The sequence below is a fragment of the Oryzias latipes genome, chromosome 21 (assembly GCF_002234675.1).
Source record: "Oryzias latipes chromosome 21, ASM223467v1".
Taxonomy (NCBI): domain Eukaryota; kingdom Metazoa; phylum Chordata; class Actinopteri; order Beloniformes; family Adrianichthyidae; genus Oryzias; species Oryzias latipes.
In genome coordinates this window covers 25375711-25393737 of record NC_019879.2, presented here as the reverse complement: position 1 = coordinate 25393737, position 18027 = coordinate 25375711, and the positions used below count along the sequence as shown (strand labels likewise).

General features: G+C 38.1%; 1 protein-coding gene across 1 annotated transcript in view; it reads right to left on the bottom strand.

Annotated features, from left to right (window-relative positions):
- Window positions 1-15468, bottom strand: part of LOC101161683 (cholecystokinin receptor-like) — a 32349-nt gene extending 16881 nt beyond the window's left edge. Inside the window, exon 1 of the mRNA XM_011489931.3 lies at window positions 15030-15468. Within this exon, the coding sequence (XP_011488233.1) occupies window positions 15030-15195 (166 nt within the window). The 5' untranslated portion in view covers window positions 15196-15468. The remainder of the gene's footprint in view (window positions 1-15029) is intronic.
- Between the last annotated feature and the right edge of the window lie 2559 nt (window positions 15469-18027).

Genomic DNA, 18027 nt, shown 5'->3' with positions numbered 1-18027 from the left:
CAAAAAAGGCCAACTTATAGTCTGCAACCTTCATGACCTCTGGACCTCCTGCTGTCAGGTCAATGTTTTTTTTCTTTTTTAAGAGCTGCTGAGGTACAGTTTTTAAAACCTTAGGTTGTGGTGCAGCGGTAGGGCGGTTCGATTCCCGCCTTGCACACCCATGTGTGGAAGTGTCCTTGGGCAAGACACTGAACCCCACCTTGCCTCTGGTGGGAGGTTGGCGCCTGTGTTCGTCAGCAGAGCCGCCACCAGTGTGTGAATGTGTGTGACTGAGTGAATGGGTCTGTGGCTGTAAAACGCTTTGGGCCTTGCAGGTAGAAAAGCGCTATATAAGTATACGCCATTTACCATTCTAAAAATACCTAACTAGTGTGTAAACAGAACACTGAAAAAACTGAATTTTAAGAAAATGAAAGCCCCTTTATTTAAGAAAAAAAGGACTTATTTTCTGCAAGAAAAATAATTTTATCAAGTGAGTTTGTCAATATCTTATCATGAGAAAACATGTCTAAGTGACTCAATTTTTTTTCTCAAAAGGAAAATTGTTTTACCAAATACTTTTTCTCTTTTTGCTTATTTAAAGAAATTTTTTTTCCATTTAAATATTTTTCATACTCATGTCTTGGAGGTCTGTCGTCGTAGTGAACCAAAACCTCCTCCTTTTTATCAAAGCAGGACACATAAATTATCAACAGTAACATTTTCAATGACTGAAAATAATAAATTCCATAATCTCTACTCATTTCAATGTTATTGACCACAGAATAAAAAGAAAAACATCCATGGACACATTCAACGGTTAGCTTCAAATTTTATTTATTTAGATTTTAAAGCAGCTGAATTTATGAAGATGCAGCCATTTATAGAATCTCAGAAGTACTGTCATTTTGTCAAATGAGGGAAAATTAGAAACATTTTTGATCTATCTTTGGCGACGGCAACACTTAGAAAAATACTCTTATCAAGCTGTGCTAAACATACTCTTTTTCTGGTTGAAAAGCTGTCATCGACAATCAGTGAAAATTCAGTCTTTGACATCTGTGCCATTTTCAGAAAGAAAGAAGAAGCCCAGAAGCTCAAAGACAGATGTAATTAAGAAAAAGAAAAAAAACTGCATCCTAAACCTTTGTGCTACCAGCCACTGACATTGGGTCATATCCTTCACAGTCTGTGTTTTTTCTCCTTTGCCTCCCTGGTTTACTTAGAGGCGACACTTTGTTGTTTTTTTTCTGCAGGTTGCCCACTGCGTCTGCATCCTGGGGATTAGCGGTCCCCATGTGTGCCAGATCTGCAGGACACAAATCACATCAAAAGTGGCAGGCCCTCTGTTGAAGGCATGTGCACCCACACTCGCAGAAAGACTCTTATTCCACATGAAATGTACCCCCAACAGCTTCTCAGAGCAGCATAAAATTGCAATCACTCCAAACTTCCACTACATGCACACAGGAACTCCTCTATCTCAACCACTCAGCAGCATATTTCTCAGTTTTCTTTTTCTGTCTTGGGTTGTAAAAAAAAAATTTAAAAAAGGACACATTTATAAGACATCACCAAGCTGTCATTCAAAATCCGGTAACGACTATTAAAATGCTCTTGCTGCGCGTTTTGATCTTCAAACTCTCGCTGCAATCATTTGCAAAGATAGATATTCTTTTAAGTCTATTTCTGGGACCCATCAGGAAGTGCAGGATGGACAAAGACGATGAAGCTGTCAGCAGAGGTGTTTGCTATTTTAACTTTCCTGCAAAGAGGTTGTCTGTCAAAAAAAGAAAAAAATAGTGAGAAAATGGCAGAGAACAGGAAAGGTGTTGTTACAAGTTCATATGAGATTCTCAGGTCCAGCTGAAAGCAGGTGGGGACATGAAAACTTGTCAATGAGCTCCAACTTTATTGAGACTGCTTCAGTGTTAAAAATACAAACAATGTAACTTTTAGGTAACTCACAGTGCAATGTTGTTCTGTCTGAGCGTCGCTTGTCGTTTGTGTAGCATATCTACACTCAAAAAGAGCAAATTTGGTGTTTGTTACGTTAACCTGAATCTAACACACATCACTTACTTTATTTATTGTGTTTTATGATTATGTACCAATATGACCATTTGCCAACTCAACATAATTGTCGTGTGTTTAAAATGCAAAAGAGGTGGTCTAAAAATACAAACAGAATCCTAATTTTAAGAGGAAAGTTACCAAAGAAAAGTAGTAAAATGATTTATCCATGCAGAAAGTCATTTTTTCTTAAAATAAATATATTTAATAAAATATCAATCAAGAAACAAAGAGTTTAACACAAGGATTAAAAATTCCTATGCTAACAGGAATATCTTTAAAAGTCTTTAGTTTAAAAGAAATAAACTAATTTATGATAAAAAATCTGACAATTCCTGACTTAAATCTCTGTTTTAGTTTGTTTGGGATGAGTAGTTTTACCAAGGATCTACAGATTTTTGATGAACAGAGAATTTGCCTTTTTATTTTACATATATAACATGAGAGTCAAATTAAAAGTTGCATTTTTTGGTGACCTTTGGCCCTGTAATCCAGGGCCAAACTTTTATTGAGTTTGAGTAATCCACCTGGGTTGTAAATACGTGAATTGTGCACAGCTGGCTGGGACTTAATCCCAGCTCCATTTATCTCCTCGCTTACCGGACAGCAGCACCGTGTTCCAATTGAGAAGCAGCATCGGAACGTAGCTGCACCGAGAGCCCCCATCAAGTTCAGCACAAATTAAATGCATTATTTAGTATTTCAAAAATCAATGCAAGTGAACGTAGCTCCCAAATAACTCACTGATCCACGGCTGTTGCCCAGGGACACCGTTATGAAATACATTCATATCACTTGCAGGCTCAAAGATAGATTTAGCCTCAATTCGGTCAGTAAAAGTCAGTAAGTCAGTCTTTTGCTGTCTCTTTCATCTCTCTCTCTCTCTCTACACACACAAACATGCACATGCACACACACATGCACACGTCTACTGACATGTGGCTTCGCCATCTGTCACACAAACTCCTCTGCAAATAAAAACTTCTAATATTCTGTGTGCACTGCTGTCAGAACATCGGGTTTTCCCATCAGAGGAAGTACAGAAATGGCAGCGTTTTCAATTATCGAACGCGCCTTTTTACTGTGTTTATACTGGTGCTTGAAAATATAAACGAGCAATGCAGAACATGTGCAAAAAAATGGTGTAAAAATCAAAATTTATTTTCCTCCTTTTGGTGTCACCCTGATGAAACATGCTGCGTGACGCCAATTAGCTTTCTGTGTGCTTATTTGTAATTCCCTCGGCATATTTACCAGTCTGTGGAGGCTTCCTTGTGGTTTCCTCTGTGCTAATCTGCTTGCCCTCATCTCTTTGTCTGGAACGTATAAACATGTGGGATTATGTGCGTTGATTTGAGGCTTTATTGTTAATTTTTCTCACTAAAAACCTAAATTATTACCATTTTTCACAATGCAATTCAATAAAGCAACCTGCTTTCATTAACAGTTTATTCAAGTACTCAATACAGCTAAAAACATGCAAGATAATTAGTTTAAACCTTTTTTTCAAATGCAGATATTATTATTTTATCTTTGCTATGTGTGCATCTCTCTATGAATTTTTTTTCCAATCAATTCAAGACTCATTTTCCTTTTCTTTAATTTTCTTTAATTTTGTTGTGTTTTGCTTGCTTGAAATAAACCGATTCCAAATCTTTTCCAATCTTTCCAAAGTGATTTTTTACAAACTTTTATTTTCCATTTTGCCCTAAAATTCTGAAATACTTGACACCAGGATTTCAGTTTTCCTGTAGACTCTGATGTAATGTCTGACAAAGTCCAAGGACGTCCCCTTGGACGTCCCTCCTCCTGATGGCTTAGAGCAGGGAGCCTGCGATCCGCACTGCATGTTTTCTACGAAACAAGGCATTTTTCATCTGCTCCTGATTCACAATGATAAGAATAAAGAAATACTCAGACATGCCATATTGAGCCTAATTTTCTTAAAATATGCTGTCCATCATCTGAAAAATACCACAAGATCATGTTAAAAACACCCAAAAAAACGATTTTCATCAGACATCAGAAAGGAAAAACACTCAACATACTTACAGAGGGTTGTGCTTTTTTTAGTCGAAAAAAGACTTAAAAGTTCTACATCATGCTATTCGTAAGCCATTTGTATTAAACAACATCCATGTTAACCTTTAGCACACAAAAGAAAAAATGTTGTATTTAATATTAGTTCTTGCTGAGTTCTTTTCCAACCCCGAAGTAATGCAAATGGATCAGTAGTTTTCCTGGATTAGGAGGGGATGGTGTTCAAAACTCAGGATTTTTGAGGAAAACTCAGAACAGCGTGAATGGAGCAAAAAAATTTAAAGCATTGGGGTGGTTTTTGTGAGGAATTAAGATTTTAACACACAGTAAAGCTCAAACAATTGATTTTGCATGGTGTAGGCCCTTTAAACAAATGAGTGTGTTAATACTTATATAGTCATTGCTCTTTCATGGTATATGCGTGATAATTCATGAGTGTTTCTTGCATTCATCGATGTGCACAGATGTCCGTTGAGGGTTTCAGTACCACCAATGTATAACTCTGATGTCACATATACGGCGCACATGTCACGTTAAAATGACGTAATTGGCACATAATCCCTAATGAACTGCATATTACCAGCGCTCAATTCATTTGCATCTTGTGTGGCTTTTACGTTGAGTTATGTGTTCTTTGCGTGCTTTGTTTGTACTTCTGTGGTTTTCTTGTAGTCATTCGTAGTACATCTGTGAAAATGTAATTAAAAGACCACAACCTTTCTCACTTTTTTTTGTGTATGACCAATTTTCCTCCGTGCATTATGTGCTAAATGTAAATAGTGGCTCTGTGACATGAAGCGAGGAATTCTTCAGGAATAAATGCGTCTGGCTCATTACATCTTCACAGTGAAAGCTGAAAGCAACTTTTAGCCAAAAAGCTTCAAAATGCTCCTTTGCAGTAAAACAGATAATAATGTGTCAAGTGATAAATGCGAGTATTGGGCCAAATGTAACATTTATGAACTGTGAGTCCATAAATTCTGGAAAGCCAATAACAAATTGCTTGGAGATCTGGATCACCTCCAGTGGAGTTGAACTGACAGACAAATCCCTCATCTGAAAAAGCCCAGGGACCAGACATTAACATTGTTTAATGAGTTTTTAACATCTCACTGAAAAAACGTTGGTAACATTTTAAAAGCCTGATGATGTGCAGATAAAATCAAATGTTGGTATTTCAAATAATAAAGTTGGTATAGGTGCAGATGCCAAGCCATAGAGGGTTTTGTCATGTAGAGGCAGGAGCAGCAGCAGGAGTCATAATGTTTATTAGCTAGATCACATTTATAGTCAGTAAAGAAAGGCTTCTTTATGTGATTGGGAATGCCTGATCATTTCTCGCTCTGGCACATTTGGGCTTCATAGTGTCGGCTAACATACCATAAATCATGAACTGTAGGTATGGAGGCAGTAAACCTGCACCTCTTCAAAAGCTGAAATCACCACGGACGCTATCGCCAAACCTTCAGCAACGGAAAACTCATCCAACCATTTAAGAACTGCACATCATCTTATTTAGAAAATTACAGCTGTTGGAATGTGACACTTGCACACTTGTGCTATCCTATGCATCTGCATCAAGTTATTCCAGCAGATCTCTGCATGAGCCAAAATCGGATCAAACTTACTTAGTCATCAGATTTGTAAATACCACATAATGGAGATCATTCAATGCCTTTAATGCAAAAACAATAGTCTTTTGATAATGAAGTGTCATTTTATCACATGCCATTTCTCCCCACACAGCAAATAAATAAAATCTAATCAGCAATATTTTTAACAGCAAAACAATCATAGTTTAGGAAAATATGCCTTAGTGAACAGAAAATAAGAATAAGGTCATTGTTCTTATATCCCAATGAAGATTGTTTTGTTTGTTTGTTTTTCTTGATTTTTTTTTTTATTATTTGAAGAATTGTTGGCTGATTTTCTATAGGGGGGACTGTTATTGCAATGCAAAGGAAAAACAATATTTCATGGCACCATCTTTGATATATTTAGCAGTTTTACTTCTGCACATGTGTAAAGAAAGCACATGAGGTGAAAGTTCCATGAGACTTCTGGGTTGTGTTGTCACAATTACTTCAGTCTTTGCAGAGTTAAATAGAATAGCAGCAAACATTTTGTTGTTTTTGTTTACACTCTGTAGCTTTGACAGTAGCTAAACTTATGGTACTACTAATTCAAATTTAGGAAGAACAAGTGGGAGGAAGTTCAAAAAACTACCTAACAAAAGTACGAATCCTGGATGAAAACCTAAGCTTGACATTCGCTTTTTGGTGTAATGTCACAACATGTGTCTGTTTTTGTTGGGTTTGCTTTTCATGTAGATAATAAATTAGTATTTATTTAATTAGTATGTGTGTGGTTCTGCTCAAAATGTTGGTTTAACCTTTTTTTTGTCATCTTCCAGTTGATTGTTTTAACGTTTTTGTTGTCCTCAGCTGCATGAATTCCCCATTTCATGAATTACTCTTTCAGTAATCTTCAGGACTTTGGTTGTCCTGCCTCAATTGTTTTTATATGTTTTATTTATTTATTTTCTTGGTGTAACCCTTGTGCTATCTTAGATGACCCCACCCTTACATTGACGTGTTCTCCCCACCATGACAAAGGTGGATAAAGGTGGAAAAATTTCATGTAATCCATGGACACCAGTGAGGTTCACAAATCATTGAAGAAAAAGGTTCAGAGCACTGCCTAGTGGGTCTAGATGACCCAACCCCCAATGTTAAAATGCCTAGGATAGCACAAGGGTTAAACTGTTAAGATTATGATATCAGTGCCTGAGCAGCTGGTCGTGGAGAAACCCACTCCTTCTATTTTTTCACTCATCACTTTCTTGTCCTTGCTGCCACTGAGCACTTCTAAGCCATAAAATGACAGCACTCTGTCAGAGTGTTTGTGTTTTAGAATAAAAACCAGACTTTGGTGTCACCAATTTCACAATCAGCCGGCTGAATATCAACAAGTCACCACTTCAGATTTACAATCTGAACCCACTTTTATAGAAGTCCTTATACAGAGAAGCATTTATATATTTACAGAATGTTTACTTTAGTAATATTAAAGTAACAGATGTGCCTCCGATTACACAGGCAGATTGAGTTAAAAGGAGATGGAGCTGTAACAGGTCAAAAGGGAGGTTAAGAGAGAAAAAGCAGCAGTTTTAGTTCCCCAGAAGACCTTTTTTAGAACACGTATAATAAAAGAAGGCATCTTTAATTTTAGGTTCAAGGTCCAACCGAATATTTTTCCAATGATTTAACAGACCAACAGTGAGAGCTGAGAGGTTCTAATATGGTGTTCCATCTGAATTTTCCCTTATGTAGCTCAAACATCTCAAACCAAGTTGTGAGAAGTATCTTACTGCTTGAGAATACGTTATTTCTAACTCATCAAATAGGAGGAGAAATGTTACTTTTTCTCCAATTGATTGACTTTGTTGATATTTTTAATTTACTGTATTTTTGATTTGTCCTGATGTGTCTGTCCTGAACCCATCATCGCCAAAAAGCAAAGTTTAAACAGCATTTAAATCAAAAAACATTGTCAGTAGCTCCCGTTTACAATGTTATCTACATTGTCCGTATATAACTATTCTTTATTCAGTTTAGGTCTTCCTGTACAGAAAAAACGTTTTTCTCTGTCCCTAAAAGTAACCAAAAGATTGGTTGAGATTTTAAATTCAAATTTTCATGTGATGGAGGCAATTTATCCTGCTTGTGTGAACCCATCATTTTTTTAACCACTTAAACTAACCAAAGTTCAACCAGAAGACAAGCAGAAACCGTTTTTCGGATTGTGTTTTTATTAAATATCATACTTTCTGTTACCAATATCCTGCAGAGATTAATCCAGGAGCAGAAAGACTCGACCAGACTGGATGAGTTCAAGGTTTTCAATCATAACAACCAAACACAGAAGACTCTTCGACAACAAACACAGTGAGGAGCTTCCTCAGATAATGAATCAAAGTGAGATAATTGCAGGCAGTTGTGACCAGTCATGAAGACCACAGACATCCTGCAATGAGAAAACCAAAAAAAAACATAACACTTTCAAATGTGCTGTTTTGCAATGATTCAGCCTGACAGTTCAGTAAATACATTTACATTAATCTGTTTAACATGGATGCACATGGAGAGTCATTTAGGGTTTGAGGAGACTTGGAGAGTTACATATTGGCTGTGCCCAAATTCCCACCCTAATCTACGGAGGCCAAGAGGTGCCAGACACGTACTGCATGCAGAGGTTACAGCATGTGGTCCTCATCCATCATAACATCTTCTGTAGGGGAAAAAGAAATCCCGTTTGAAAGAAGATTTCGTAATTATTTGCCAAATTTGTAAATATGTATAGGTACATATTGTATTTATATGTATATTGTAGTTTTCTGTTTGAGTATTAAAACCCTTGTGCTATCTTAGATGACCCCACCCTTGCATTGACGTGTTCTCCCTACCATGACAAAGGTGGATAAAGGTGGAAAGATTTCATGTAATCCATGGACACCAGTAAAGATCACAAATCATTCCACCAGTGTGTGAATGTGTGTGTGACTGGGTCTATGATGTAAAGCACCTTGGGCCTTGTAGGTAGTAAAGCGCGATATAAGTATACGCCATTTATACCAAATCCAGAACCACAAGAACAAAAGCAGAGACAAAGCTTCTAACAGAGAGGGACGTGATATAAAACCAATCATGCTATTTACTACTGTTTTCTTTATGTGGACATTGTCAATACATGAAACAGTCCAAAAGCATTTTTTCATTGTATTACTACAATAAAAATTACAACAATGTTTAGCAAGGTAAAGTTTTTGGGTCACTTCCGGCCGGCAAAACACGACAGCAGAAGATTGGAGAAAAAAATTACGAAAGCGAGCAGCAGAACAATGATGAACTACAGAGCAAAGAACATGGACCAAGTCATATACATTGTTTGTTGTTTTTTTAGGAAAAGTTTGAAATATGAAATTATTATTTTTTGTTTGTTTTTAAGAAGTGGACATGGTTACCCTCTGATTTCTCTACTTGAAAGAATTTCATTATGTTGATTATTTACTGTGAATGTTGTCATTTTTCTTAGAAAGGAGAAATTTACTCAGTAGCAACGAGTAAAGCCTTTTTCTGAATCCAGTTTTATCCACGCTGAAGACAACTGGGCCAGTTTCCAACATAATCCTCTCAGGCTGCAAAGTGGTTCCACTTTGGCCCCACCATTAACTACAAATTAACCGCCCACCGCCACTTCTTTGTAACCCTTGTGTTATCCTAGGCACTTAAACATTTGGGAGTTGGGTCATCTAGACCCACTAAACAGTGCTCTGAACCTTTTTTCTTCAATGATTTTTGATCTTCACTGGTGTCCATGGATTACATGAAATCTTCCCACCTTTATCCACCTTTGTCATGGTAGGGAGAACACGTCAATGTAAGGGAAGGGTGGGGTCATCTAAGATAGCACAAGGGTTAATGCCTTAGAGGTATCTGTCACATGGCTTTTGTGATGCCATCCAGATGAGGGAAAAGCCAAACCTGCTTCCTCCAGTTGATGGAGGCAACGAACAAAAGCTTTTTCTACTGACTCGTAGACCAAAGCTCATGATCCACTGAGGTTTTGGTCACAGCAGTCAGCAAAGTTAACATTCTGTTGGAGGTTTTGTCTTCCGCGCAAGCTTTTTTTTACACCTCAGCTCTCCATAGGCTCCATGAGACACCAGAGGGTGCGAGTGATGGATATACTGAGTTGTACCAGTAGGGAAAGTGCAAAGAATGGAGCTAGAGAGAGGGCAAGTCAGCAGCCAAGAAAAAAGGGTCTTACAGTTTGAGGTTTTGTTTTTAGGAGCCAGTTTTCTTGAATGACCTCTGAGCGTGAGCAGGTTAACGAATCCAGCTGGGCTCCTGCGCGCGACAGATACTGCACCTTCATTGTTTATCAATGTCCTCCTCCAGAGGGCAGACAAACTCCTGTAATCAATGGATGAATATGACACCAACTTCCGACAAATGTTGTTTGGGTCTTTTGCTTTTTGTGGTGGGCCCAAAGTGCAAATCACATCAACAAATCCCTCAAACCAAAAACAGTTTTAAGATCACGCTGACAATAAAAAAGCAAACAAATGTTAAAAAAAGCATTACATTCTAGACAACAAAGCAAAATTCCACCAATCAAAATGAAAAAACGTTTCAGAAAGCAAAAGTAATTTTAAGATGAAATGTAAAAAAAAAAAAGAATCACAACAAGACACCAGGAAAGGTAGGCACCATGGGATACCGATGATTGGATGATGACGTTTGTCCATCATTTCAACAGAAGGTTATTTGATATAAAGCAATTCTGGACATCGTCATCCAATCAGAGATGTCCCATAGTACCTACCTTTTCCAGTTTTTTCATTGTGTTTGTTTTTTTAACATTTCATTTTAATTTCTAATATATTAGCTTATTGTTTGTTTGTACGTTTTTGAATTTTTTTCTCTAATGTAATGCTGGTTTTTAGTGTTTGTTTTGCTTTTTGTTATCTCTGAAATGTTTTTGTCAAGTTTTTTGATGTGATTTGCACTTCTGGGCCACCATAGAGTTTCTCTCATTCTCGTTAAAACTATGAAACTCTAGAGAGCCTGCAGGCCTCCCATGTGTAAAGTGCATTTAGTGTAAAGAAGTGTACGTTTTTACCCAAACAGCATGAATTTGGATAAATGTTTATGTTCACCTTTACAAAGTGTTCAGTCTGACTCTGCATTTAAATGCACTGTAAAAAATTCACTATTTTGATTTTGGCAAAAAATGCCTTGTTTTTCGTAGAAATTGACTAGAAACAACTTAAATTATCAGCCACTGTAATGAATTTTACTTCACAGTTTACTTGCCAGTAAATCATTATTCCTACAAATTCTTCTCTCACCGCTTTACCCAAAATCCCTGAATCTTATCCTGGATGTTATATACTTGTAGTTCTGACTCTTGCATTGTTACAAAAATGTATTTCCTGTTTCTCTTGTCCCAATAATCTCAGCCTGAGTTCTTTTCTCCAAAATTTGCCTCATTGCAGATCTCCGTGCTGTGCTGCTTCCAACTCTGCTTCCTGTTCCTTTCCTTCATGCAGACATGTTTGCACATCTTTCCTCACATCTATTTGACACTCTCTAGAGATCTGCACTGTTGACTGCAGGTACCAACAATCCATCTTTTTCACCTGTCTCTTCACTGTCATTCACATTGATTCACACATGGACTCTGTTTTTCTCCATGAGTCTTTTATTCATTTCCCATCTTTCCAGAACAAACCTCCACCTGCTCCAGATGTTCCTCCACCTGCTCCCTGCTCTCATTACACATCACAGTGTCATCTGCAAACATCATAATCCACAGAGATTCCTGTCTCTCCTCATCTGTTAGTCTGTCCATCCCCACAGCTAATCTGTGCTCCACCTTTGCGTCCTTTGTTACTCCTATTGCACACCTTATTCTATTATGCTCATACTTTGTCACTTTGGACGAAATCCCACAAACACAGCCTCTTTTTCAGCACTCTGTCACACTGCCTCTAAATGTGCAACATTATCTGTACATTTACATAATCAAAGCACGAAAATCGAATCATTCTGCACTCTTTTTTTTAATCAGTCCATCTTGGTGTTAATAAATTTAAAGGTATATTCTTTTAAAACGTCTCATTCACTCCATCCAAACACGAAAAGAAGAAGTGTTTGTTTTCCACAGAGAAAGCGATTGGATTATACTGCCGCCTCTGACTGAAAATAATGCATCCGTGGGCTTTGATCTTTTTAAGATAAGGATTACGTTTCTGAAAATGTGATGGAGTTTGGATAGGATGTCTGAGTGAGATTAAACGCTGATCCGGTTCCTTTAGTGCACCTGTGTGATTTGGATCGTCCCTTTTGTCAATGGCCATGGGGAGGGATCGACCCTGTTTGATGAAAGCTGACGTTAAAGCACATTCAGACGACATTCCCCTAAACCCTGTTTGTTGTGTCGGGAATGATACCTTATGAGGATCAATACCATCACAACCATGATCCATAGCCATAAATGAAGCTTTCACTTCTAAGTTAAAGACAGAAGCACCGTTCTCGTCCCTCATCTGTGTAAATATGTGAGTAGCGACTGGGGCAGATCAGAAACCAAAGCACAGTTCTTCTGTATTTGGTTCCCTCCTCTGACATGTCTTTGAGGAAAATCTGTTTGGGTTTGGGACATTGTTTGTTCCAACTCTGTAAAGTCTTAAAAACTTGTGAGACAGTTTTTTTTTTGTCCTTTTCTTGTTAACATAATTTGCTTTAGAAATTTGTTTTTGTTCTCTTGCAACTGAGAAATCAAATTTGTGTTTGAACAAAATGTGGCACGAAGAAGTATTTTGTCTGTTTAGTCTAATTCTTTTGTTTAATGCTCAAATAAAAGGCTTGGAATTTCTTTTTGTTTTTTCTTCAGGAACGCTGTACATATTTGAAAAGTGATGAAATCCAAACGGAAATGCGGTCTCAGTTTTAAAAGGGTCAGAAAGTCATTAATGCAAAGGCAGCATGAAGATCGGCATGCTTTCAACCTTTTTTTTGCTCACACATGCCATTAATATCTGACATTTTGTCATCGTGAATTTATTTTTTGATTTAAACTGCTTTTAGATGTTTTTGTCAGTATAACAGAAAATCCAATATTTTCATTTCATGCTGTCATGTGGAAGTTAACATAAAGATTTGTATTGTATTTTTTTTCTTTTCCTTTGCCAATAGCACCAAAGTCATTCATTCATTCATTCATTCATTCATTCATTCATTCATTCATTCATCTTCTAAACCCATGTTGTCCCTTTCAGGGTCACAGGGCTGCTGGAGCCTATCCCAGCCACTCATGGTCGAGGGCAGGGGACAGACAGATCGCCAGTCTGTCACAGGGCGGACCAAAGTCATTTAAGTAAATAATTCCTCTGTTCCTCACTAAGATTAGCGGTTTTAGTGAAAAACAGACAGTTTGTAATCATGTCTTCAAAATTATTCACATGTAACAGTTTTAGATGTTCAATCTCATCTCAAAATTACAGCTATAGTCTACGTTTTCATTGATAATGTGACCTTGCGCAGAAGTTCCCTCTCTAGTGACTTTATTATGAATGAACTCTGTCAAAGTAATGGCCATAAAAGTTCAAATAATAATATTTCACATCTGTTTCTTTTTTAGTTGAGAATTAAAGCTGCTTTTTGTTGATCACCCTTCAAAAGTTCCTATTGCACCCTACATAACTCTACCATCCCTGCTGGTGACCTGTCCAGGATGCCCCCTGCCTTCGCCCACGCATGGCCGGGATAGGCTCCAGCAACCCTGTGACCCCGAAAGGGATAAAAAGGGTTTAGAAAATGAACGAATGAATGAATGACTCTACCATCAAATATTGCTGTTTTTTGGGTGATTTCCAACTTCTAAATGAAAATTTCCTACAGACGCTTTGATCAAGCTTCTGCGGGTGTTTATTTTTACTTTTTAAAGCCGAGCAGAAGTTTATGATGTTACTCTGGTTTAGAAAGTTTGTTTTGGTTTTGTTTTTACATTTTGTCAAAATTCAGTCTAAAGTCTTTGTTTACCACCTTAAGACTTTAGCAGTAATAAACGTTTTTAATGAAAACCCAAAATGTACTGCATGCAGAGGTTACAGCATGTGGTCCTCATCCATCATAACATCTTCTGTAGGGGAAAAAGAAATCCCCTTTGAAAGAAGATTTCTTTATTACTTGCCAAATTTGTAAATATGTAGGGTTACATATTATATTTATATGTATATTGTAGTTTTTTGTTTGAGTATTAACCCTTGTGCTATCTTAGATGACCCCACCCTTACATTGACGGGTTCTCACCATGACAAAGGTGGATAAAGGTGGAAAGATTTTATGTAATCCATCGACACCAGTGAGGTTCACAAATCATTGAAGAAAAAAGGTTCAGCGCACTGTCTAGTGGGTCTATATGACCCAAGCACCCAATGGTAAAGTGCTTCGGATAGCACAAGGTTTAAACTAATAAGAATGAGAGGACATGTCATACAACTGCCAACAATAACTTATTTCACAAACTTACCATTTCTCCAATAACATTTTTTTTTGATTAAACTATCCTTCATGATAATAAACGGATCGCTTTGTCTCCTGTTCCTCAATCTATCAAACCATCAACTTTAGAGAAAAAGATCTAAAAATTTCAGAATTTGTGGTTCACGTTTGCTTGTATTTGCATCTGTGTTTATGGGACAATGGCTTGATTAATTGAGATGCAGTCAGATTTGGAAACCTCATCACAATGGCGTCTCAGCGTGGGAAATTATCCCTGCGCTCTATAGATGTAATGATGCGCGAGAACGAGGGGCAATTCATTTCTGCCAGTCACGTGACCACGTGTTTGGCAGGTATAAAAAATTCGTTCCTCATTCGGAATGTTAATTAGTCAACAGTAACCTCATAGACCTAATTAGGTACCGAGTTCTCTGCAGGTTTGGGTGCGCATGATGTGGAAGCAACGACAATAGAGATGATGGGAGAGGAAGATGAGGGTGATGATGATCAGAATCTCATAGAATAAGTATTATTTTGTACAGAAAAAGGTGACAAAGTGTCAAGATTTTTTCAGTGTCATAATTTGCAGAGATAGCTTTCTCCAAGATCTCATTGAGAACTCATGATTATTCTTTAAAAAAAGAAAAGAAATCAGTCTTTATTCTTATGGTCAGTTTCTTCATATTTCATTGTGATTTTCTAAAGGTTCATACTTTTATCAGAACCCACCAAAGGATCACCCCCTCTAGCCCACTGGATTCAATAAAATATCATTCCCAAGAAACACTTTTACGCAGCTTCTTGCGCTATTTTCCCAAACCAGTTCTTGACTGCTGCGCTTCTCCTGTCGTGTTTGCGCACGCTCACCTCTGTGTCTCACGCGCTGCGGCGTTGGAAGCGTGGACGGGTTCACGCAGGAGATGTTCTCAGTCTCCAGGCTCCCGTTGTAAGCCGCTCTGCTCTGAAGCTGCTCCATCAGCGCGCCGGCGACGCACTCGATGGTTGATGCTGTCTCGTTTCTCAAAGTATCCATGTCTTTAAGTTTTATTGTAAGAATAAAAAAAAAGATTTTGTTGTAAATATTTAAGTCAATTTAGTTTTTTGGGAAAAGGTGAGATCTGCAGCCATGGTCCATCACACTTGACAAACTACGTTGCAAAAAATAGAAAGAGAAGACAGTTTCTTTTCTTTGTTGTCCAGGCTGTCTTTGGCTCTCCGTCTTTATATCCCCCCAAACGCGTCCCGCTCTGTCGTCATGTGGATCTTTGCGCTCCAGGAGAGACAAGAAGCGAAGCGCGCAGCTGCGCTTTTGCCAAAGAAGAGGGCGAGAGAGAGGAAAGTGGATTTCTAATGTCATGAATGGTGCATGCGTGTGCGCGTGAGGGTGAGGGCAGAGAGAAACAGAGACTTGCTTATACAATGAATGGTAAAATGCCGATTCGCACTCCTTTACGCATCGATTTAATTCACTTTTTAACGAACCAGAAGGACTCAGAGCCGCCAATGTATTTTCTCCGATTACATTTTAAAAATATATATTATTATTTAAGAACATTGTGAGCATCATGAATGAGAAGCAAAGAGATGGACTGCATTGTCATCGTCATGGTTGGATATTTCATTCCGAAACAACCCCTTTGATGTAAGGATCGAACTTCAAGAACTTCCTGATGGTTACAGATCTAATTGCACAAGCAGACGTGTGCTTCTTTACGCGGAACTGGAGAAGAGTCAGCCCTTCCAAACAGGGACACAAACAGCTCACAGTCGCCCTCTGGTGGTGCGTCAGAGAACATCCTCCGCTTAAGGGCGAAGGAGCGCCACAGAGTAAAGGTTGGCCCCTCTTTGCTAGTGATTAACTTTCACTTTGTGCCATAAAGTAATCATAAAGTCCATCATGCGCGGTCTTATAATCTGCATAAAGACATCATTAGATCGTGCGTAGATTCTGCAGCGGCTGGCAAATCTCCATCTAGTGTAATGTGATTACTCATTCAACTGCTGCTGAGATCACGGAAACTTTCAGCAATTATTTCAAACATTACTTTTGTTCAAATGTATATTTGTGTGTTAAGACAAAAATGTACAAACAAAGGAAGTTGGTCATTTTTGCTGCACCAGTGATGTTAGGCTGGGGGTGTGAGGGGCTGTAAGCTAGTGGGGCAGCACTTAAACACAGAGCTGGGAAGTGGGGGAGGGTAGGTTTTGGATTTTGGCAAAAAAAACAGCATAATCATAGTTAAAAGACCACTGGGAACACTTTTACAATTAAAAGATAATCGGAGTGTCCCAATTGTGCTGTGCGTGATCACAAGGAGCGCCTTTGCCGTTTTAGCAAATCAAACTAATTCAATAATTTCAAAAACAAAAGTTTTCCCCTTACATCAGAGCTAAAGTGAAGATCTACATTTCCTTCAGGCGCCTCCTCTTCGGGCTTCAGCAGGTCATGTGTAGAGCCACTTAACCCAGATACACAAGAAGAAAAGGAGGAAGACCTGCGCTCCCCGTTGGGTGTAGTTAATTCAAACTTGCAGCTTGTTGATTACTGATGCACCTCTGCTGATGAGAACAAATTAGAGACTGCCACCTCGGGGACGGTTACTGCTCAGCTCATGTCAATGTCTTCTAGAGCTATACATTCTTTTCTGTAATCACCGCTGAGATTAGGCTATAGATTCTAGAAAACAACAGTGGCTCCAGAGGGCTCATTAATAGGCGGTCCTTGTAGTGGAAAGACATTAAAACGCTGATGACTGCAGGTAATGGATGGTAATGCATCAGTGCTAAGCCAAGCTGTCCAGGATTTCAGTCTTCCTGCACTCTTCTCTCTTCTGCTTCCTGGAACCCTGGGGCTGATTGCTGGAGCATTGTCCCGAGCCTAGAGTGAGTGTGAGGCAACAATAAAGTTAAAGTTTGTGTGTGTGCCTGTTAATGGGGAAACACCAACCCATAAACAGCCCTAAAGTGCCTGCTCTGTAGGTGCACACAGCTTTCTGATATCTGATAAACAGAAAGACAGATGCCCTCCAGCAAGCTCAGAATGCCTCTTTATCCTGCTGTTAGTCTATTCACACTTTAAATGCATTTATCTTAGATCTTGCTAACCTGCATTATTCAGAGCGTCACATGACAATGGGAAAAAAATGCAGTTAATTATTAGAAAATCCTTTGAACTTTTGAGAAAAGCAGATCAAGTAAATCTTTAGTCTTAGAGACACACTAATATTACAGTACTCACTAAATCAGTTCAAAGAATCGTTGTGCAAAAATAAACAGCAAAATAAACAGTTAATGTCTTGGGGAAAAAAAGTTGAGCAATAGAAAACAGTGACGTGTGGTGAGGTTGACGGCTGGTGAGGCACTGACTCCTCTCCACTGACTCTTAACACTAAGGTTTCAAAAAGGTTAGTGGCTTTGAAAATTTTGTTTTAAAATAAACACAACAAGCTTTATGACACATTATAATGACACTCTTTGGGGGAAATCCTTAGAAAATATAGTACGGGGGAAGTTTTCTACTTTCATTGTTCACTTGTTCTTTGCAATGTTTTTGGATTTGATCACTTTTATTTGGTCTGTGCACGTTTGATCTTTGTGACAAAACATAAAAACTATTTGATCTCAATGGTTGTAATTTTTGCAGGTAAATGACAAAATGCATGACTCGAAATTGACTGTTTGAGGTTTTTTTGGCACAAATTCAGATTTATTGTGAACAACAAAATAATCATCAGTAAAAAAGAAGCTGGGATTTACTCTTCAAAAAAATGGGGATCATGCATCACCACAAATAAAAAAAAATGTAAAGGTACATTATTAGAATCAACTGTAAATGGTAAAAAAAAAATATATATATATATATATA